A 23,659-nucleotide genomic window follows, 5' to 3' on the forward strand; every position below is an offset into this window, starting at 1 on the left:
TGCTTTCAGAGGGTCAACAGTGACTGTCTCACCTGTCGACATGCAATTATTCAACAAACATCAACATCTATCAACAGACAGCCTGTAATAAGCAAACTAACACGAAACAGACACACTGAATCGACAACACAATAAAACGCACAAATACAGTCCTAACTTGATAAACATGCACATAATTTAACGTTTCACGTAAATCCCATATTGTTGGAAATTAGAGATTTGCAAGACTGCTATATATACACCCATATATCTTAAGTTAAGAACAGACCACTGTAAAACAACACATACAAAAACACTATGAACACAATAAAGACACACAGGAAGCTGTTGATGTTGATGGCAGTGTGTGAAGGGGATCCAGGGTTGGTTTGTGTGCTAGATTGGGTTCAGTGTGTGAGGATGGATTAAGGGTTAAATGGATACGTCAGGATTTTGGTAATGAAAACCTTTATCTACTTCCTCAGAGTCAGATGAACTCGTGGATGCCATTTTTAAGTTTCTAACTAGTGTTAGCGCAATTGCTAACTAGCGTAAGCACAATGACTGGAAGTCTATGGGAGCCGTTCCTGTAGACTTCCATTCAGTGGGCTAATGCTGATTTGCGTTGGCTCTAACCTCCTACATACTGGATGCAGAGACATAAAAATGGTATCCACTAGTTTATCTGACTCTGGGGAAGTGTATTGCTATCCCTTTAAGGGTGTGCGTTTGTGTGTGAGAAGTACCGTCGTTATGATTCGCAGCAGGGGTTAGGTGGATGCTCTGCTCCATAGCCATGGAATCATCATAACTCTCTATAGAGTAGATATCTTCGTAGTTAGGGTCATTGGTGTTCACCACCACACGCAGCTCACGCCCTGCAACACAGCACAGGGCAGGGGGCGCCACAGCGGTCACAACCCTAACCCCGACCACCCCACGGCCAGAGGGGAGACACCCCCCAACTCCTACAGCACAACACTGGACTGTCACCAAGGGCTCAGTCCACCTGTGAATGGGCCTTTATTCAGCTGGAATACCCCACTTACAAACCCTCTAACTTTAAAAAGCAGACAAAACATAGTCAGAGAGAGTAAAACTGATGGACAGACAGAGATATCCTTTATAATGTTCAGAGAATACTGATGAGAAAACAGGGCCCATTGTTTAGAACCAGACACAGCATCACTCTGGGCTGTTTGTTAAGACATACTGATGGACAGACAGACAGGTAGTGATGAAGGACAGTTGGACAGACACACTCACCATCCTTACCATCCTTGCCCTGCCGGGCCAGCTGACGCGCCCTGGGGCCGGACATGGTTTCTGTCACAACAACACCTGAGAGCAGGCCAGGATGGGGGACAGGGGGGAAGGAAGAGGGGCCAGGAACATAAAAACAACAACAGGACATCCACACTGGTCAGTAACACACATAGACATAGCCACCAGACACCACCGAAACCCAACATATACACCCATGAGAACATACAGTAGAACCAGTGGTTGAAGTGGACTGAAATAGATACCAGTACTCATTTTGGGTACCGGTAGTATTTATATTTAGTTGCCAGTACTCATCATATTTTAGAGCCAATATTCTAAGCAGGTCAGCACTGGCCCTCTTTAAGCACTGAGTAGAACAGATAACCACCTACATGGACCACCACATAACAGAACCAAAACTACATAGTACAGACACACGTCAGAACCAAAAACATAGTGACTACATAAACGAATAATAAAGCTAAAAAGTTAATGCCAAAGCTAGCTACTGCCCTCATCCCATCGGGTCCACGTGTCAGACTGATACCCACTCACCTCCACAAGCTGAAAGACAAAGAGAAAAGGGAGGAGAGGAAAAGAGAATGTTACTTTCTCTTTCATTACAGGGAAAGTCAATAGCAGTGAGAAGTTCTACATGGACAGAGGGTCTGAATCAGACTCTGTGGAGCATTACGTTCAATACAGATGTGTTAGCACCATTACTTGTTTCACTTGACGATGAGGAAGTGAAGTTTAACTGAGGACACCAGCATGTTGGATTGGGACATTGGGGTTTTGGCAGGTGACTAAGACTTACCACAGTGTTGGCTCATTTCTGTGCGGACGTATGTCCGAATCTCATCCTCCTTCACAGAGAGCCAGAGGGGAAGAGGAGGAGTGTAAGAGACAGGCAGAGAGACGTGACAGCATTATAATATGTGTGTGTGTGTGGTTGCATGTGTGTGTATGTGTAGGCAGGTTGGTGGTAGAGTCAGCAGATTTGGGCCCTGAGGCCCAGGTGAAGCACTGACCGTCAAGCCTGGTTCTCCTCTGTCTCCCTTGGCTCCATCTGGACCCAACTCCCCCTGCAGCAGAGACACAGGTATTAGAACACACAGCTGACAAATAAACAGTTCTCATAGTAGTTGAACAAACTAATAGCTCTATGATCCCAAGGTCAGATGTACTAAGTACATATTCACCACGAAGAATCAGAAATATAAACTGGAAAGGAACAACACCTGTGTTTTCAGTAATTAAATGTATTATGTCTGTTCAAAACCCTTTTATTTGACCCTTTTCTACATTTTCTGTTTAAGTCTCCAAACTTTCCATACAGTGCATACGGTTTAGAAAAAGGTCCCCAGCTTCACTGCTGTGTCTGTGCTGTGGCCAGTATGAGGGAGTTATTGGGGGACAGTTGCAGTTAGATACTTTATGAGCAGACATACTGCACAGTAGAGAGGAGACACTCACCTCCTTGCCCCTGTCTCCTGGTTTACCTGGGATACCGCGTGGACCTATCATGGCAGGACCAAGAGGCCCCCGCTCCCCCTGACAATGACAACAACCAAGTTGAACCATGTTTAATTTACCCCACAACTAGATGGCATAAACAACCAAAGCAAGTGAATACCTTCTGTCCTTGGAGGCCTTCGGGGCCCTTAGCTCCAGTTGGTCCCTGAGACCCTGTCAGTCCAGAGGACCCGTCTACTCCTCTGGGGCCTGGGGGGCCGGGGATACCTGAGGGGCCCTGTAGAGAGGAAGAGGTAGATGCCACAGACAGATACCATTTACAAAAAACTTCTTCCTCTCCTTCCCTGCCTATTAAAGTTGTGTCAGGCACTGGCATCATTGAGAAAAATTTGATAAGTGATGATTTTAATCAGCATTTTATATCGGCAGGTTTTTTATTTTAAATAAATGGTAGATGAATTGATCCTGATCTGTCATTCGACAGTTCTTCCCTCTCCCAGCCTCCAGTTGGCTCGATGGAAGATCAGTCGACTTCTAGTGAATATCTTTTTCATTTCAACAACTTTCTACTTGTGATGTGCTAGACACCTTGATTAAGATGAATGTAAAAATCAACTGGGGCTGATTTACATGATCCTTTCTTGCTGCAGCTTTCTGCTACCAATATGTTTTATCAGACGATTATCTTGGGTGCTATCCCCAGGGTTTGGAAGGTGGCCTATGTGCTCCCTCTCCACAAAGGTGGTGACCCCTCCAACCTAAATAATTATCGCAATCTCGAAATTGTCTTGCCTAGATTAAAAATAAATAGAACCAATAATGAACAGTCATCTTAGATCCTTCCTAGCTACAAGTGTTCACTGGTCTGGTTTCAGGCCAGGTTATAGCACCATCTCTGCTGCAACCTTGGTGTTAAATGATGTTGTAAAGTGTATGGATCGGAGGAAGCACTGTGCTGCTCTCTTTATTGAATTATTGACAGCTTTCGATAGTGTGGACCACTCTTTATTGATTCAAAGATTGTCTGAAATCGATATGGATCAGGAGTCATGTAATTGGTTCAGGACACAATAATTGGTTCGGGACACTCCAGCGCAGCCGGAGTCTCCCGCCTGTCCGGCGCTGCCAGAGCTTCTGACCCTCAGTCCAGAGGCGCCAGAGCCCCTCTGTCCAGCGCTGCCGGAGCCTTCCTCATCTCCAGCGCTGCCGGAGTCTCCAGTCTGCCCAGCGCCGCCTGAGCTGGCTGTCTGCCCAGCGCCGCCTGAGCTGGCCGTCTGCCAAGCTGCCCCTCAGTCCCGAGCTGGCCCTCAGTCCAGTGGGGCCATTTAGCAGGGTCGCCGTGTTTAGGAGGCCACGGAGGCGGACAATGAGGCGGAGAAAGACTGTCCGCGGTGGCGCCAGAGCCGCCACCGCGGACAGACGCCCACCCAGACCCTCCCCTATAGGTTAAGGTTTTGCGGCCGGAGTCCGCACCTTTGGGGGGGGGGGGTTACTGTCACGTTCTGACCTTTATTTCTGTTTTGTCATTATTTAGTATGGTCAGGGCGTGAGTTGGGGTGGGAAGTCTGTTTGTTTTTCTATGATTTTGGGATTTCTATGTTTCGGCCTAGTATGGTTCTCAATCAGAGGCAGGTGTCATTAGTTGTCTCTGATTGAGAATCATACTTAGGTAGCTTGGGTTTCACTGTTTGTTTGTGGGTGATTATCCATGTTAGTTGCTTGTGTCAGCTCAGTTCTTATGATAGCTTCACGGACGTTATTTGTTTATTGTTTTTGGTACAGTTTACTTCGTGTTTTTTGTCACCTATTAAATGATGCATTCACACCACACTGCGCTTTGGTCCGCTTCTTACGACGATCGTGACACTAGCACCAGGGTCAGTACACTCTCAAATGTTTTTTTCTTCTTCCATCGTTGTAAGCCTCCCACACACACTATACGATACATTTATTAAACATAAGAATGAGTGTGAGTTTGTGTCACAACCCGGCTTGTGGGAAGTGACAAAGAGCTCTTATAGGACCAGGGCACAAATAATAATCAATAATTTTGCACTTTATTTAGTCATCTTACATATAAATCCTTATTTGTTAATCAAAAATTGTGAATAATTCACCACAGGTTAATGAGAAGGGTGTGCTTGAAAGGATGCACATTACTCTGCAATGTTGGGTTGTATTGGAGAGAGTCTGTCTTACATCATTTCACACACAGTCTGTGCCTGTATTTAGTTTTCATGCTAGTGAGGGCCGAGAATCCATTCTCACATAGGTACGTGGTTGCAAAAGAGCATCAGTGTCTTAACAGCGCGATTGTCAAAGGCAAACTCTGAGCGCAGCCCTATCCAGAAATCTAGCAGTGGCTTCTGATTAAATAAAATTTTCACAGAACCGCTTGTTGCAATTTCAATGAGGCTCTCTTGTTCAGATATTGGTAAGTGGATTGGAGGCAGGGCATGAACGGGATAACGAATCCAGTTGTTTGTGTCATCCAATTTGCTAAAGTACCTGCGTAATTGCACACCCAGCTCACTCAGGTGCTTCGCTATATCACATTTAATTTTGTCTGTAAGCTTGAGTTCATTTGCACACAAAAAATCATACAACGATGGAAAGACATGTGTGTGGTCCTTGTTAATGCAGACAGAAAAGAGCTCCAAATTCTTAATCATAGCCTCAATTTTGTCCCACACATTGAATATAGTTGCGGAGAGTCCCTGTAATCCTAGATTCAGATCATTCATGCGAGAAAAAACATCACTCAGATAAGCCAGTCGTGTGAGAAACTCGTCATCATGCAACCGGTCAGACAAGTGAATATTATGGTCAGTAAAGAAAACTTTAAGCTCGTCTCTCAATAATTTTTTTTTGTCAATAATTTGGCCCTTGATAACCAGCTCACTTCTGTATGTTGTAAAAGCATTACATGGTCGCTGCCCATATCATTGCATAATGCAGAAAATACACGTTCAGGGGCCTTGCTTTAACGAAGTTAACCATTTTCACTGCAGTGTCCAAAAAGGATTTCAAGCTGTCAGGTATTCCCTTGGCAGCAAGAGCCTCTCGGTGGATGCTGCAGTGTACCCACATGGCGTTGGGAGCAACTGCTTGCACGCGCGTTACCATTCCGCTATGTCTCCCTGTCATGGCTTTTGCGCCATCAGTACAGATACGAACACATCTTGACCACAAGTCCATTTGATGTGACAAAGCTGTCCAGTACTTAACAAATATCCTCTCATGTTGTCCAGGTTTCCAGTGATTTATAGAAGAGGATGTCTTCCTTAATTGACACCCATAAACGTAACGGACATATACTAGGAGCTGTGCCAGGATCGCCATGTCTGTTGACTCATCCAGCTGAAACGCATATAATTCACTGGCTTGTATGCGAAGCAGTAATTGTTTCAATCTCCTGCCATGTCAATGATGCGTAGTGCAACAATATTGTTTGATTAAGGCATTGTTGGTATAGTTGTTCTGGGCTTTTCTCCCAGCATTGTCCCTGCCATATAAGCGGCAGCAGGAAGAATTAAGTCCTCCACAATAGTATGGGGCTAGCCTGTCCTAGCCACTCGGTAGCTCACCATATAAGACTCTTCTAGTCCCTTCTTATGAATAGTATCTGTTGCTTTTATACATGTCTTACTACTCAAAAGTCATCTTTATTCTCACTCAAAAATCTCCCATGGCTTATTTTTCAAATTGTCATGTTTCGTTTCTAAATGTCTGCTCAAGAGTGAAGGTTAATGTGATTAGATGTTAATTATTTGACTAGGCTACCTTTATTTGACATTTTGTTATTATTACGCTGAACACTAGATGGTTTAATTTTATTTTGGGCAGTGAAACGAGGCTACATAGGCGAGAGAAAAACCTCACCCAAATGTATAGCCCAGTTGGAAAATATAAATGTACTTTTTGAAAATGTGAATCACATTTTTATTTGGTGTACCCCCGACAGCATTGCCGTACCCCAGTTTGGGAATACCTGTAATATCTAATTGGGTAATTGTATGGACCTGGGAGAGGCAAAGTGCTAATGTACAATACACTTGGAAAGTATTCAGACCCCTTGACTGTTTCCACATTTGATTACATTAAAACCAAATTGAATCTGTCTAACAAGGCGCTCAAACAAAATGGGTTAAATTGTTTTGAATACTTTTAGAATGCACTGTATGTGTTTGATCTCCTGTTAGATTCAGTTTGGTTTCTCAATGGGAGGCTCCAACTATGGGTAACTAACTGCATACTTGGAAATGGGCAGTGCAAAATAAGTTAGTGAATCAACAGTGATGAGTGCAACATCAGTGGATAGCTCAACAGTGATGGGTGTAACATCAGCTGGTGGATCAACAGCAATGGGTGTAACATCAGTGGGTAGTTCAACAGTGATGAGTGCAACATCAGTGGATAGCTCAACAGTGATGGGTGTAACATCAGCGCGTGGATCAACAGCAATGGGTGTAACATCAGTGGGTAGTTCAACAGCGATGGGTGTAACATCAGCTGGTGGATCAACAGCAATGGGTGTAACATCAGCTGGTGGATCAACAGCAATGGGCTTAACATCAGCTGGTGGATCAACAGCAATGGTTGTAACATCAGCTGGTGGATCAACAGCAATGGGCTTAACATCAGCTGGTGGATCAACAGCAATGGTTGTAACATCAGCTGGTGGATCAACAGCAATGGGCTTAACATCAGCTGGTGGATCAACAGCAATGGTTGTAACATCAGCTGGTGGATCAACAGCAATGGGCTTAACATCAGCTGGTGGATCAACAGCAATGGTTGTAACATCAGCTGGTGGATCAACAGCAATGGTTGTAACATCAGCTGGTGGATCAACAGCAATGGGTGTAACATCAGCTGGTGGATCAACAGCAATGGGCTTAACATCAGCTGGTGGATCAACAGCAATGGGCTTAACATCAGCTGGTGGATCAACAGCAATGGGTGTAACATCAGCTGGTGGATCAACAGCAATGGTTGTAACATCAGCTGGTGGATCAACAGCAATGGGCTTAACATCAGCTGGTGGATCAACAGCAATGGGTGTAACATCAGCTGGTGGATCAACAGCAATGGGCTTAACATCAGCTGGTGGATCAACAGCAATGGGTGTAACATCAGCTGGTAGATCAACAGCGATGGGGGTAACATCAGCTGGTAGATCAACAGCAATGGGTGTAACATCAGCTGGTAGATCAACAGCAATGGGTGTAACATCAGCGGGTAGATCAACAGCGATGGGGGTAACATCAGCTGGTAGATCAACAGCGATGGGGGTAACATCAGCTGGTAGATCAACAGCGATGGGGGTAACATCAGCTGGTAGATCAACAGCGATGGGGGTAACATCAGCTGGTAGATCAACAGCAATGGGTGTAACATCAGCTGGTAGATCAACAGCGATGGGGGTAACATCAGCTGGTAGATCAACAGCAATGGGTGTAACATCAGCTGGTAGATCAACAGCAATGGGTGTAACATCAGCGGGTAGATCAACAGCGATGGGGGTAACATCAGCTGGTAGATCAACAGCGATGGGGGTAACATCAGCTGGTAGATCAACAGCGATGGGGGTAACATCAGCTGGTAGATCAACAGCGATGGGGGTAACATCAGCTGGTAGATCAACAGCAATGGGTGTAACATCAGCTGGTAGATCAACAGCAATGGGTGTAACATCAGCGGGTAGATCAACAGCGATGGGGGTAACATCAGCTGGTAGATCAACAGCAATGGTTGTAACATCAGCTGGTGGATCAACAGCAATGGGTGTAACATCCGCTGGTGGATCAACAGCGATGGGGGTAACATCAGCTGGTAGATCAACAGCGATGGGGGTAACATCAGCGGGTAGATCAACAGCGATGGGGGTAACATCAGCTGGTAGAACAACAGCAATGGGTGTAACATCAGCTGGTAGATCAACAGCGATGGGGGTAACATCAGCTGGTAGATCAACAGCGATGGGGGTAACATCAGCGGGTAGATCAACAGCGATGGGGGTAACATCAGCTGGTAGAACAACAGCAATGGGTGTAACATCAGCTGGTAGATCAACAGCGATGGGGGTAACATCAGCTGGTAGATCAACAGCGATGGGGGTAACATCAGCTGGTAGAACAACAGCGATGGGGGTAACATCAGCTGGTAGATCAACAGCAATGGGTGTAACATCCGCTGGTGGATCAACAGCGATGGGGGTAACATCAGCTGGTAGATCAACAGCAATGGGTGTAACATCCGCTGGTGGATCAACAGCGATGGGGGTAACATCAGCTGGTAGAACAACAGCAATGGGTGTAACATCAGCTGGTAGATCAACAGCGATGGGGGTAACATCAGCTGGTAGATCAACAGCAATGGGTGTAACATCAGCTGGTAGATCAACAGCAATGGGGGTAACATCAGCGGGTAGATCAACAGCGATGGGGGTAACATCAGCGGGTAGATCAACAGCAATGGGTGTAACATCAGCTGGTAGATCAACAGCAATGGGGGTAACATCAGCGGGTAGATCAACAGCGATGGGGGTAACATCAGCGGGTAGATCAACAGCAATGGGTGTAACATCAGCTGGTAGATCAACAGCGATGGGGGTAACATCAGCAGGTAGATCAACAGCGATGGGGGTAACATCAGCTGGTAGATCAACAGCAATGGGTGTAACATCAGCTGGTAGAACAACAGCAATGGGTGTAACATCAGCGGCTACTTTTGGTAAATGTATGTGAATATTGATGTGTATAGTGTGTATCGATGTGTATACAGGGCTCATCTGAGCACAGCGGAGGCTGCTAAGGGGACAGCTCATAAAAGCTGAAAAGGAGCTAATGGAATGCCATCAAACACATGGAACCCATGCGTTTGATGTATTTGATACCATTCCACTGATTCCACTCCAGCCATTACCACGAGCCTGTCCTCCCCAATTAAGGTGCCACCAATCTCCTGTGTCTCAGCATGACTCCCTGTCAAAATGAAGGTTAAATAAAACAAAATCAGTTTTCATCAGACCTTATATACAGTACAGCTACAGTCAGTGGTCAGCTAGCGGTTTTGCTGTGGTCACATTCATAGTATTAGTGGTGCACTTTATGAGTGGATTCAGTTGTGGTTAAAGACTCACTCTTTCACCCTTCTCTCCCTGAGTTCCTTTGGGCCCCAAGACTCCATCCAAGCCTCGGTCACCCTACAAAACACACAGGCATGTAGTTACACACCGACACACAGTACCCCTGATACATTTTGAAAGATATATATCACACATAATGAAGTGCGCACACGCGCACACACACAAACCATACATAGACTAATACCTTGGGTCCGATCAATCCCTCCTTGCCTGCGGTTCCAGTGGCCCCTGGAGAACCCAATTCTCCCTGAAAAACAGATATAACAACACCTGGTAACATGTCCACACTTGGCTGATACAGTTTTAATACTAAATTCCAGATATTAGTCTCAATGGTGCACTGTTCAGAGCCCTCTAAACTTGTCCTTCATGGGATGTTTCTTACCTGCTCACCTTTCCTTCCAGGCAACCCTGACCGCCCATGGATCCCTGAATCTCCCTGATTACAGAAAGATAAAGAAAGAGTAAAAACATTCAACACCATCAAAAAGTCCAATAGTATTCTGTTCTGTATGTAGTCCACGTCCACTATAGCCAGGTCATTAGAAAGACACACCATGGTGCATCCACACCATTTTCCCCCTACTGTTAATCTCATACAATTTCCTTATTAACACGTAAAGGGAAAGAGGTCATAGTTACAGTGGCTATGAAACACTTTCATCACAAAACTCACCATGCAACTCCCATAAAGACCCCTCAGGGATAAATAAAGTGAATTAAATTGAACTTCCTGTCATACATTTCTTCCACTCATCCTCTCTCTCTCCCTCTCTCTCCCTCCCTCCCATTGTACCTTTTCTCCTTTTGGTCCGTCCGATCCACACGCCCCCTTTGATCCTCGGTCGCCCTGGAAATGATCAGTTAGTTAGTCAGTTAGAGAGACAGATGAGGGGCCCTGTCAGTCACAGTGGGACAAACTACTCCAAACTGCCAATTCAGAGAGCTTATACTGTACAGACATTGACAGTCCTTTCAAACCAAGCCTAACGAAAACAACCCCTCATTTACAAGTTGACTCATCAACAACTGTCACTTACTTCAACGGTTGCCAATACCAACCAGCTAGTCAAAACCGGTGTGTGTTGTGTGAAGGTCAGAATTTTTTTTTAGGGGGTAGATCAGCTTTAATATTGAGTATAGATTGTAGCTTCCATCAAGGTAATTGTATGCATAATTTCCAATCCCCCAGACATTTTTGAGGTTAATTTTTATTTTATTTTTTAAATGAAATATACACACACACACTTTCCAAAGTTTGGGGTCATTTAGAAATGTCCTTGTTTTTGAAAGAAAATAAAAAAAATGTTGTCCATTAAAATAACATCAGATTAACAATGTCTACACTGTATTTCTGATCAATGTTGTAAATGACTATTGTAATGGAAACGGCTGATTTGTTTTATGGAATATCTACATAGGCATACAGAGGCCCATTATCAGCAACCATCACTCCTGTGTTCCTATGGCACGTTGTGTTAGCTAATCCAAGTTTATCGTTTTAAAAGGCTAATTGATCATTAGAAAACCCCTTTGCAATTATATTAGCACAGCTGAAAACTGTTGTTCTGATAAAAGAAGAAATAAAACTGGCTTTCTTTAGACTAGTTGTGTATCTGGAGCATCAACATTTGTGGGTTCGATTACAGGCTCAAAATGGCCAGAAACAAATAACTTTCTTCTGAAACTCGTCAGTCTATTCTTGTTCTGAGAAATGAAGGCTATTCCATGCGAGAAATTTCCAAGAAACTGAAGATCTCGTACAACGCGGTGTACTACTCCCTTCCCAGAGCAGCGCAAACTGGCTCTAACCAGAATAGAAAGAGAAGCGGGAGGCCTAGAAGGCCAGCTTCCTGGAGTCGCCTCATGGGGTCACTTAGAAATGTCTTTGTTTTTGAAAGAAAAGCACAAAGAAAGACAAATCACACTGTTTCTCAAACTGGGGCCTCCCACTCCTCTTTCTATTCTGGGTAGAGCTGTGAGATGTTACCACTCTTCCACCAAGGCACCTACAAGTTCCCAGACATTTCTGGGGCGAATGGCCCTAGCTCTCACCCTCCGATCCAACAGGTCCCAGATGTGCTCAATGTTATTGAGATCCGGACTCTTCGCTGGCCATGGCAGAACACTGACATTGCTGTCTTGCAGGAAATCACGCACAGAACGAGCAGTATGTCTGCATTCTCATGCTGGAGGGTCATGTCAGGATGAGCCTGCAGGAAGGGTACCACATGAGGGAGGAGGATGTCTTCCCTGTAACGCACAGCGTTGAGATTGCCTGCAATGACAACAAGCTCAGTCCGATGATGCTGTGACACACCGCCCCAGACCATGACGGACCCTCCACCTCCGAATCCCGCTCCAGAGTACAAGCCTCAGTGTGATGCTCATTCCTTCGACGATAAACGCAAATCCAACCATCACCCCTGGTGAGACAAAACCGCGACTCGTCAGTGAAGAGCACTTTTTGCCAGTCCCGTCTGGTCCAGCGACGGTGGGTTTGTGCCCATAGCCAACGTTGTTGCCGGTGATGTCTGGTGAGGACCTGCCTTACAACAGGCCTACAAGCCTTCAGTCCAGCCTCTCTCAGCCTATTGCAGACAGTCTGAGCACTGATGGAGGGATTGGTGCGTTCCTGGTGTAACTCGGACAGTTGCTGTTGCCATCCTATACCTGTCCCGCAGGTGTGATGTTCAGATGTACCGATCCTGTGCAGGTGTTGTTACACGTGGTCTGCCACTGCGAGGATGATCAGCTGTCCGTCTCGTCTCCCTGTAGCGCTGTCTTAGGTGTCTCACAGTATGGACATTGCAATTTATTGCCCTGGCCACATCTGCAGTCCTCATGCCTCCTTGCAGCATGCCTAAGGCATGTTCGCGCAGATGAGCAGGGACCATGGGCATCTTTCTTTTGGTGTTTTTCAGAGTCAGTAGAAAGGCCTCTTTAGTGTCCTAGGTTTTCATAACTGTGACCTAACGTCTGTTTTTTTTTATTTCACCTTTATTTAACCAGGTAAGCTAGTTGAGAACAAGTTCTCATTTGCAACTGCGACCTGGCCAAGATAAAGCATAGCAGTGTGAACAGACAACACAGAGTTACACATGGAGTAAACAATTAACAAGTCAACAACACAGTAGAAAAAAGGGGAGTCTATATACAATGTGTGCAAAAGGCATGAGGAGGTAGGCAAATAATTACAATTTTGCAGATTAACACTGAAAGCTGTTAGTGTCTTAACGACAGTTCCACAGGTGCATGTTCATTAATTGTTTATGGTTCATTGAACAAGCATGGGAAACAGTGTTTAATGAAGATACAATGAAGATCTGTGAAGTAATTTGCATTTTTACAAATTATTATTGGAGGTAATCCATTCACCTACTCTGTGTCTCACAAAGACACGGCGGTTGGACAGATTTCCACCGGTCTAATGTCCATTGCTGGTGTTTCTTGGCCCAAGCAAGTCTCTTCTTATTGGTGTCCTTTAGTAGTAGTTTCTTTGCAGCAATTTGACCATGAAGGTCTGATTCACGCAGTCTCCTCTGAACAGTTGATGTTGAGATGTGTGTTACTTGAACTCTGTGAAGCATTTATTTGGGCTGCAATTTCTGAGGCTGGTAACTCTAATGAACTTATCCTCTGCAGCAGAAGTAACTCTGGGTCTTCCTTTCATGTGGCGGTCCTCATGAGAGCCTATTTCATCATTGCGCTTGATGGTTTATATGACTACACTTGAAGAAACTTTCAAATGTTCCGGATTGACTGACCTTCATGTTTTAAAGTAATGATGGACTGTCATTTCTCTTTGCTTATTTGAGCTGTTCTTGACAGAATATGGACTTGGTCTTTTACCAAATAGGCCTGTCTTCTGTATACCTTCCCTACCTTGCCACAACACAACTGATTGGCTCAAATGTATTTTGAAAGAAAGAAACTTTTAACAATGCACATCTGTTACTTGAAACGCATTCCAGGTGACTACATCATGAAGCTGGTTGAGAAAATGCCAAGAGTGTGCAAAGCTATCATCAAGGCAAAGGGTGGCTACTGGTGGCTACTGGGGCGGCAGTGGTTAGAGCGTTGGACTAGTAACCGGAAGGTTGTGAGTTCAAACCCCCGAGCTGACAAGGTACAAGGTACAAATCTGTCGTTCTGCCCCTGAACAGGCAGTTAACCCACTGTTCCCAGGCCGTCATTGAAAATAAGAATATGTTCTTAACTGACTTGCCTGGTTAAATAAAGGTAAAATAAATAAAAACTTTGAAGAATCACAAATATGAAATATATTTTGATTTGTTGAACACTGTTTTAGTTACTACATGATTCAATATGTGTTATTGCATAGTGTTGATGTATTCACTATTATTCTACAATGTAGAAACTAGTAAAAAGTAAAGAAAAACCCTTGAATGAGTAGGTGTGTCCAAACTTTTGACTGGTACTGTACATACGTATACAAATACACACATCATACATATCTTTTAAAAATATTTGTTCCTTTATTATTTCCCGCAAATTCTACCACCCCTCCCCTAATTGGAGTAAACAAATTAACAACAACACTTAGGCTTCCACATACATTTTACAGACACAATCTATTTTACAATAGTTATATTTGGTTTGTTTTTAGTCCTGGCCTTCCTATAACCTCTCCCATCTATTTCTGATGTCCATCCAGTTTAATTTCTATTCGCCATACACTTTTAACTGTGCTATTTCACAAAATGTTTGAAACTATATACATTTTGGAGACACTATATTTTACATTTGTTATCTTCTTGTTATTGGTCCCACCCTTCAGCTCCATTCAACCCCTGCCATCGATCTTTTTATTTTCCATATATTTTACAATTGTGTTGTGATCGGTACATCAAAAATCTCTACCCAACTACTTTGCAATCTATGGCACAACTTTTTGGTCCTTAAATGAAACTGGTATATATTTATCACAATTTTCTTAAAAACAATGTTGGTATTTAATGCATTACATTTACATTACATTTACATTTAAGTAATTTAGCAGACGCTCTTATCCAGAGCGACTTACAAATTGGTGCATTCACCTTATAACATCCAGTGGAACAGTCACTTTACAATAGTGCATCTAAATCTTAAAGGGGGAGGGGGTGAGAAGGATTACTTATCCTATCCTAGGTATTCCTTAAAGAGGTGGGGTTTCAGGTGTCTTCGGAAGGTGGTGATTGACTCCGCTGTCCTGGCGTCGTGAGGGAGTTTGTTCCACCATTGGGGGGCCAGAGCAGCGAACAGCTTTGACTGGGCTGAGCGGGAACTGTACTTCCTCAGTGGTAGGGAGGCGAGCAGGCCAGAGGTGGATGAATGCAGTGCCCTTGTTTGGGTGTAGGGCCTGATCAGAGCCTGGAGGTACTGAGGTGCCGTTCCCCTCACAGCTCCGTAGGCAAGCACCATGGCCTTGTAGCGGATGCGAGCTTCAACTGGAAGCCAGTGGAGAGAGCGGAGGAGCGGGGTGACGTGGGAGAACTTGGGAAGGTTGAACACCAGACGGGCTGCGGCGAGGTCAGCATGAGCTTGAACAAAAAAATGACTCCTACAGTCACAGTGACCAGCAGAACTGATTTGGACCATGTTTAGCCATGAACAGACTACGGTTCCAGTCTTAGACTTACAGTGCATTCGGAATGTATTCAGACTCCTTGACTTTTTCCACATTTTGTTACATTTCAGTCTTATTCTAAAATGGATTAAATACATGTTTATCCTCATCAATATACATAATACCCCATAACAACAAAGCGAAAACAGGTTTTTAGAATGTCTGCAAATTTATGAAAAATAAAAACTGAAAAACCTTATGTAAATAATTATTCAGACCATTTGCTATGAGAATCGAAATTGAGCTCAGGTGCATCCTGTTTCCATTGATCATCCTTGAGATGTTTCTATAACTTGATTGGAGTCTACCTAAATTCAATTGATTGGATATGATTTGGAAAGTCACACACCTGTCTATATAAGGTTCCACAGTTTACAGTGCATATCAAAGCAAAGACCAAGCCATGAGGCCGAAGGAATTGTATGTAGAGCTCAGAGACAGGGTTGTGTTGAGGCACAGATCTGGGGAAGAGTACCAAAAAATGTATGCAACATTGAAGGTCCCCAAGAACACAGTGGCCTCCATCATTCTTAAAAGTATGAAGTTTGTAACCACCAAGACTCTTCCTAGAGCTGGCCGCCCTGTCACGCTCGTCGTTAGAATCATCGGACCAAGGTGCCGCGTGATAAGGTTTCCACATATTTATTTAGTGAAATGCACAAAAACAATAAAGAAAGAAGGAAACGTGAAGTCAATGAAGTGCTAACAGGCAACTAAACATAAACATAGAAATACTAGATCAGCCCCTATTCACGCCCTGACCTACTATACCATAGAGAAACAATGGCTCTCTATGGTCAGGGCGTGACAGTACCCCCCCCCCATTGGTGTGGACTCCGGACGCAAAACCTGAAACCAAATGGGGAGGGTAGGGGGTGTCAGTGGCGGCTCCGGTGCGGGGCGAAGTGCCCACTAACCCCCGCCAGGGACAAAGAACCCGCTCATCCCGAAGATCCAGCCATGGACCCTGGCTGAACACAGTGCCTGGACCTCGGTGCAGAGGAAGGCTCCTGCCATGGAGTGAGACTGGACACCAGCCCTGGCTTGGACATTGGTGCAGAGGAAGGCTCCTGTCATGGAGCGGGACTGGACACCAGCCCTGGCTTGGACATTGGTGCAGAGGAAGGCTCCTGTCATGGAGCGGGACTGGACGCCAGCCCTGGCTTGGACATTGGTGCAGAGGAAGGCTCCTGCCATGGAGTGAGACTGGACACCAGCCCTGGCTTGGACATTGGTGCAGAGGAAGGCTCCTGTCATGGAGCGGGACTGGACACCAGCCCTGGCTTGGACATTGGTGCAGAGGAAGGCTCCTGCCATGGAGTGAGACTGGACACCAGCCCTGGCTTGGACATTGGTGCAGAGGAAGGCTCCTGTCATGGAGCGGGACTGGACACCAGCCCTGGCTTGGACATTGGTGCAGAGGAAGGCTCCTGTCATGGAGTAAGACTGGACACCAGCCCTGGCTTGGACATTGGTGCAGAGGAAGGCTCCTGTCATGGAGTAAGACTGGACACCAGCCCTGGCTTGGACATTGGTGCAGAGGAAGGCTCCTGTCATGGAGCGGGACTGGACACCAGCCCTGGCTTGGACATTGGTGCAGAGGAAGGCTCCTGTCATGGAGTAAGACTGGACACCAGCCCTGGCTTGGACATTGGTGCAGAGGAAGGCTCCTGTCATGGAGCGGGACTGGACACCAGCCCTGGCTTGGACATTGGTGCAGAGGAAGGCTCCTGTCATGGAGCGGGACTGGACACCAGCCCTGGCTTGGACATTGGTGCAGAGGAAGGCTCCTGTCATGGAGTAAGACTGGACACCAGCCCTGGCTTGGACATTGGTGCAGAGGAAGGCTCCTGTCATGGAGCGGGACTGGACACCAGCCCTGGCTTGGACATTGGTGCAGAGGAAGGCTCCTGTCATGGAGCGGGACTGGACACCAGCCCTGGCTTGGACATTGGTGCAGAGGAAGGCTCCTGTCATGGAGCGGGACTGGACACCAGCCCTGGCTTGGACATTGGTGCAGAGGAAGGCTCCTGTCATGGAGTAAGACTGGACACCAGCCCTGGCTTGGACATTGGTGCAGAGGAAGGCTCCTGTCATGGAGTAAGACTGGACACCAGCCCTGGCTTGGACATTGGTGCAGAGGAAGGCTCCTGTCATGGAGCGGGACTGGACACCAGCCCTGGCTTGGACATTGGTGCAGAGGAAGGCTCCTGTCATGGAGCGGGACTGGACACCAGCCCTGGCTTGGACATTGGTGCAGAGGAAGGCTCCTGTCATGGAGCGGGACTGGACGCCGTGTTTGGAAGCTCCGGACCATTGAGCCTCGCTGAAGGTTCCAGACCATGGACCATCTCAGGATGTTCTGGACTGGGGAGGCGCACTGGAGGCCTGATGTGTGGGGCCGGTACAGGTGGCACGTACTTCAGGGCGAGTGCTGAGAGGAGGCACAGGACGTACTGAACTGGGGACATGCACTTCAGGACGAGTGCTGGGAGGAGGCACAGGACGTACCTGACTGGGGACACGCACTTCAGGGCGAGTGTGAGGAGGAGACACAGGACGTACCGGACTGGGGAGGCACACTGAAAGCCAGAAGCGTAGAGCCGGTACAGGTTGCACCAGCCTGCTAACCGGATCCTCTGGTCGGATGTTGAGCAGAACACACTTGCACAACATCTCTCTCATCTCTTTCTCTCCCAACTTCTCCATTGCCTCCTTAACAGTCTCTGGCTCTTCCCGCCAGCTCCATCTTGTGATGTGATTGTTCAGTATTTAACTTTTTTATAAATGTGCAAAATTTCCCCAAATTTTAGAATAAGGTTGTAACATAACATCATGTGGAAAAAGTCAAGGGGTCAGAATACTTTCACGAATGCACTGTAAAGGATGAGTAACTGGGTGATTTGTTGAGCATAATTGCTAGTGACAGATAAGGGGAAGTTGAAGGGGTTCTGATAGTATTGTGAGACTGAATGAGCTGGCTGATATTGTGCCGTCTGGATTAGTAATTTCTAAACCCAGATTATCATGCTGTGATTGTACTGCCGTTAGAGTGGCAAGGTCATGTGAAGGAAACACTGAACACATCGCAAAGTGTCCCTCAGACACACTTTGTCGTTACTTTAGAAGAGGACAGCGATTCACACAGTATACAGTGAGAAGGTTAGGGGGTACTGATAGCCTATTAGTCTGGCAGAATGCCACAAACACACAAATTATACTTCTAACCGTCATTAAAGGTATTTATAGACCATATGAGAATGAACGCATACTCTATCCTGGGCTATATCCAGCTGAATTTATACTAATCCTCCATTACGTAATGTCAATTTGGAGCTATGGCTGGTGGCATGATCTGGGAGGCTGGCACTGGAGCTTAGAGGACGTATCAAGTTTGGCACCAAACTTCTTCAAGTGGGGATGAACTCAAAGACTGTTCAAATACAATGACAGACACAAGCACCAGACACGTACACAAACAGATGCATCACGCTGCACACACACACACACACACACACACATACAAACCTTAATTCCACGCATTCCTGTTATTCCCATGTCTCCCTTCTCTCCTCTAAAGCCTGGCATTCCATCTTTTCCTGGTGTACCCTGGGAGAAAAACACAATTGACCAGTCTTTTATCGATCAATAGGAGAGTGAATGGGGAGTTAGTCATAGGACCTGGAGTTTTTCCTGACCATGTGACCTGACCAGGAAGAACTTTAGATCCTAGTGATAGGCTATAATTAGGGCCCAGAGTTTTTCACATGTCAGTTCATGTGGTCAAGAAAAAGTATATATTGTTTTCACAACTGAGGGTGACATGGGAGACTCACAGATTCTCCAGGTACACCAGGCAGGCCCGCCTCTCCCTACAGACACAAAGACAAACCCATTAGAACACTGCATCTGTACAACAGTCCCCTACAGCATCCAGTCTGAGCAATACAGTGTTCCTTTTCACAGAACATATTGTTGGGTGATGATCCATTATCACATGACGGGTGGGAGAATTGTGCAATGCAACCATTATACACACAAGGACATTCTGATAGTGATTTTGATATTGACTGACTATCGATGATATTGGTTCTGACATATATGACACAGTGATGATGAAAGCTTTGATAAAGATCAGGTGATGTCGTCACCTTCTGTCCTCCTGGACCTCTGGCCCCCTGGAACCCTGTAGAGCCCCTGTCTCCTGGCTCACCTCTCAGACCCTGTGGAGACACACAGTTATACTCCTGTTATTAATAGCCTGCTCCCAGAGCTGTTTGTGTTTTTGCCAACTCCAAGAATTGTTCATTGTCAAGCCCAACCTCACCTGCTCCCCAGCTGGGCCGTCACTGCCTTTCAAGCCTTTTTCCCCCTGCCCCCCTTTTGGCCCTCTGTCACCCTGATAAAGAAGAGAACAACAGTTGTAAATTACCACTACCCACACACACACAGATTAGCAGTGTCATAGTCAATACTTGGTGCTCTGAAGTATTTTTGTGATCAATTGTTTTATTAGATCAATAAATCGGTGCTGTGAGGTTGAGGGTTGAGAGGGTCACACACCGTCTCTCCTTTGTTACCCTTCTCTCCCGTAGGCCCTCCCACCAGGAGAGTATCGCCCTGCAAGGGAACAACATCAAGGTCAGATAACTAGGTTTAAAAAAATTGTTTTAGAACTTTTATATTTTCACATTTTTATTTTCGTTGTCTCCCCTTTGCTCTTTTTCTGCACTTCTCTGTATTATTATACCACGTACACACACAATATTACTACTCATTCATTACAATTCATACCTTTTCTCCTTTGTCACCTTGAGGCCCCAATTCACCCTGAAATATATTGAGAGTAGGACTCACTAGGTAGGCATGTTAATTTGATTGACTATTTTACATGAGCAGAATGCTCAGGGGACAGAGAATGTTGGAAAATAAAGCTGTTGGGAATAATAGTCACAATATTCACCTTCTCTCCACTGCCTCCTTTGCCACCCGGAAAGCCCTGGTGAACACACACACACACACACACACACACACACACACACACACACACACACACACACACACACACACACACACACACACACACACACACACACACACACACACACACACACACACACACACACACACACACACACACATTTAATCAAACAGAATACACAAAGGAAGAAAAACAATTATTGTCACCATTATGGTGTAAATCATCCAAAACTATAACCAATAGCTCTCTATACCCACCACAACTAGCACTCTCCTCTTGTATGAGAAATGAGTGTACTGTAATAGGTGAGTTCCTGTCTGTGTGTATGTCTCACCTGAGTTTAAAGTGCAATGCCATGGGCACTCTACAGTACCAGGCCCCCTTCTGGAAGTTACCAGGCAACTAATGTGAGTCTGTCAGTATGGCCTTGATGAGAGCTAAGGTGAACAGGTTTAGTGGCCCTTGCCTTGGAGAACAGCCCTACTCTCAGTAGCACTAATACACAGGTAGCGACAGAGGACCAGGGGCCTGCTGGCAGCTTTTAAAGGAGCAATGGTAGTACAGAGGCCTATCATTAGATCAAAGTGGAGGGTAGAACACACTTTAGGGAGCAATCTACTGCACTACTGTGCTCAGAGAAACAGGATATGTATACTCTATGCATGGTGGGATAATGAGCTTGACAGTAATGGATAAAGGTATAGTCGTGATGGAAACGATTTAAAGGTTTATGCATCATGCTGATGAAGATGATGAAGTCTTTTGCTTTCAGAACTTTTCCTTTCGTTTGGGCCCTTTCTATTTACTGAAGTACACTGCTCAAGCCACACAAACGTTTGAGCTCTATCTATGTTCACTTCAGCCTTCCCCCTTCTGTCATTTTCTCTCTCACTCTATTAAGTTGCATCAATATTGAGGGTTGGGGCAATCAATGACATCTAGTAATAAACAGACAGAAACAAACACCATAGAACTCTGAGGCAATTATCAAGCACAAGACAGAGGCGGTAGAGTCAAAATGGCTAGATAGTGATGTTGAGAGTAGATAAGATGAACAGGTGTAGAGATCACAGGAGGCTGCTGAGGGGAGGACGGCTCATAATAATGTATGGAACGGAGTTAATGGAATGGTATCAAATACATGAAAACCATGCGTTTTAATTTATTTGAAACCAGTCCAGCAATTCTGCTCCAACCATTACCACGAGCCGTTCTCCCAAATTAAGGTGCCACCAGCCTCCTGTGGTAGAGATACTTGAGAGACAGACAGTGATGAAAGAAGAGAAGACAGACGTACCACTAGTCCTCTCTCCCCATCCAAACCAGCTCGACCCTCCTCCCCCTGCAAACATCAGGCACACAAATCTGTAAATCCCCCAACACATACAACTCTACAATACAACACTGTCAAATATAGATACAATTCAAACTCAAATGGTGATGTGGTTTTACCCGGGGCCCTGGGTCTCCTCTCTCGCCTCTCAATCCAGGTACTCCTGCTCCAATCGCTCCCTAAAGAGGAAGATTAATGAGCAATCTCATCCTATTTGATAAGATATTATACAGTATGGAAGACATGTTTATCTCTTTGTTAACTCACCTTGTCCCCTTTGCCTCCAGCAGTTCCCGGTGTACCCTGGTAAGGAAAAACAGGTATCTGTTAGTGTTCATGTTCAGTATAACACAAACACACAAAGTCTTGCTCTCTCCTTGGTCCTCTGTAGCTCAGTTGGAAGAGCATGGCTCTTGCAACACCAGGATAGTGGGTTCGATTCCCTGGGCCACCTATACATAATAAGTATATGCATGCATGACTATAAGTCACTTTGGATAACAGCATCTGCTAAATCAAATGTCAAACATGGGGGCTCACATTTGTCCTGCTTCAAACATGTACTGTACAAGTGTGTAACCTGTACTGGTGTGAAAAGGAAATGTGTTTTTGACCCTGGAGCAATTAGGGTTAAGTGCCTTGCTAAGGGGCAGATCGACAGATTTCACCTAGCGGGCTCAGAGATTCAAACTAGCAACCTTGCGGTTACTGGCACAATGCTCTAACCGCTAGGCTACCTATAAGAAACTATCAGACCGTATACCACGGGTATGACAGAACATTTATTTCTACTGCTCTAATTACATTGGTAACCAGTTTAAAATAGCAATAAGGAACCTCTGGGGTTTGTGGTATATGGCCAATATACCACAGCTAAGGGCTGTATCCAGGAACTCTGCGTTGTATCATGCTTAAGAACAGCCCTTAACCGTGATATATTGGCCATATACCACACCCCATCGGGCTTTATTGCTTAAATATATTATATATTTATTTGTCTTTCTCGCTCACACACACTCAATTAAGTCATCATGATGCAATGTAAAGGATACTTACAACTAGGCCGGTGGGTCCAGGGGGCCCAGGACCTCCAGGGGTCCCTGCCTGACCAGGAAAGCCTTGGAGACCCTGGAGATGAGACAACATAATCATACAACACAGAGTAGGGCTAACAAGACAAGACCACACCAGTCACCCAACTACCGTGGCGATATATAGGCCCTCTCACCCTGGGTCCTAGAGGTCCTGGGGGTCCTGGGGTTCCGTTCTCTCCTCTCAGGCCAGCCAGACCAGGGGTCCCTGCTATGCCACGGGCTCCTGGAGGACCTGCTGGGCCCGGGAGTCCTGTGTCTCCCTAAAACACAAACACACAGGGGTTCACATTCACTGTAGAAGAGCAGAAACGGATAAGTTTGCATATGTCCTCGACTAACCGGTGCCCCCGCACATCGACTCTGTACCGGTACCCCCTGTATATAGCCTCACGACTGTTATTTTACTGCTGCTCTTTAATTATTTGTTACTCATCTATTTTTTTACTTAACACTTATTTTTTCTCTTAAAACTGCATTGTTGGTAAAGGGCTTATAAGTAAGCGTTTCACTGTAAGGTGTTGTATTCAGCTCATGTGATAAATAACATTTGATTTGATGAACATAGCTACATATGTGATTTGTGTTTATGAGAACATTCAGTATGATAGTAACCTTTAACCCTTGAGGTCCCAGCTGACCAGGAGGCCCTGCCAGTCCGATGCCTCTCTCTCCCTGCAACACAAATCCTGTTAGTACTGTCACATGGTTAGCAGCCAGGGAAACACAGACACGAGGAATCAGCTGGTGA

At 45.5% G+C, this 23,659-nt stretch overlaps 1 protein-coding gene across 1 annotated transcript in view; it reads right to left on the minus strand.

Moving 5' to 3' along the window:
- Window positions 1–725: 725 nt before the first annotated feature.
- Window positions 726–23,659, minus strand: part of LOC118400326 (collagen alpha-1(VII) chain-like) — a 102,016-nt gene continuing 79,082 nt past the window's right edge. Inside the window, exons 95-117 of the mRNA XM_052474563.1 lie at window positions 23,524–23,583; window positions 23,046–23,171; window positions 22,874–22,945; window positions 22,085–22,120; window positions 21,937–21,996; window positions 21,782–21,826; window positions 20,467–20,502; window positions 20,298–20,333; window positions 20,067–20,123; window positions 19,831–19,902; window positions 19,655–19,726; window positions 19,340–19,375; window positions 19,032–19,112; window positions 10,668–10,721; window positions 10,257–10,310; window positions 10,056–10,118; window positions 9,866–9,928; window positions 2,882–2,998; window positions 2,722–2,799; window positions 2,277–2,330; window positions 2,063–2,111; window positions 1,246–1,809; window positions 726–857 (exon numbers count right to left, since the gene is read on the minus strand). Coding sequence (XP_052330523.1) covers window positions 1,781–1,809; window positions 2,063–2,111; window positions 2,277–2,330; window positions 2,722–2,799; window positions 2,882–2,998; window positions 9,866–9,928; window positions 10,056–10,118; window positions 10,257–10,310; window positions 10,668–10,721; window positions 19,032–19,112; window positions 19,340–19,375; window positions 19,655–19,726; window positions 19,831–19,902; window positions 20,067–20,123; window positions 20,298–20,333; window positions 20,467–20,502; window positions 21,782–21,826; window positions 21,937–21,996; window positions 22,085–22,120; window positions 22,874–22,945; window positions 23,046–23,171; window positions 23,524–23,583 — 1,350 coding nt within the window. The 3' untranslated portion in view covers window positions 726–857; window positions 1,246–1,780. The remainder of the gene's footprint in view (window positions 858–1,245; window positions 1,810–2,062; window positions 2,112–2,276; window positions 2,331–2,721; window positions 2,800–2,881; window positions 2,999–9,865; window positions 9,929–10,055; window positions 10,119–10,256; window positions 10,311–10,667; window positions 10,722–19,031; window positions 19,113–19,339; window positions 19,376–19,654; window positions 19,727–19,830; window positions 19,903–20,066; window positions 20,124–20,297; window positions 20,334–20,466; window positions 20,503–21,781; window positions 21,827–21,936; window positions 21,997–22,084; window positions 22,121–22,873; window positions 22,946–23,045; window positions 23,172–23,523; window positions 23,584–23,659) is intronic.

The sequence above is a fragment of the Oncorhynchus keta genome, chromosome 21, assembly GCF_023373465.1.
Source record: "Oncorhynchus keta strain PuntledgeMale-10-30-2019 chromosome 21, Oket_V2, whole genome shotgun sequence".
Taxonomy (NCBI): Eukaryota; Metazoa; Chordata; class Actinopteri; order Salmoniformes; family Salmonidae; genus Oncorhynchus; species Oncorhynchus keta.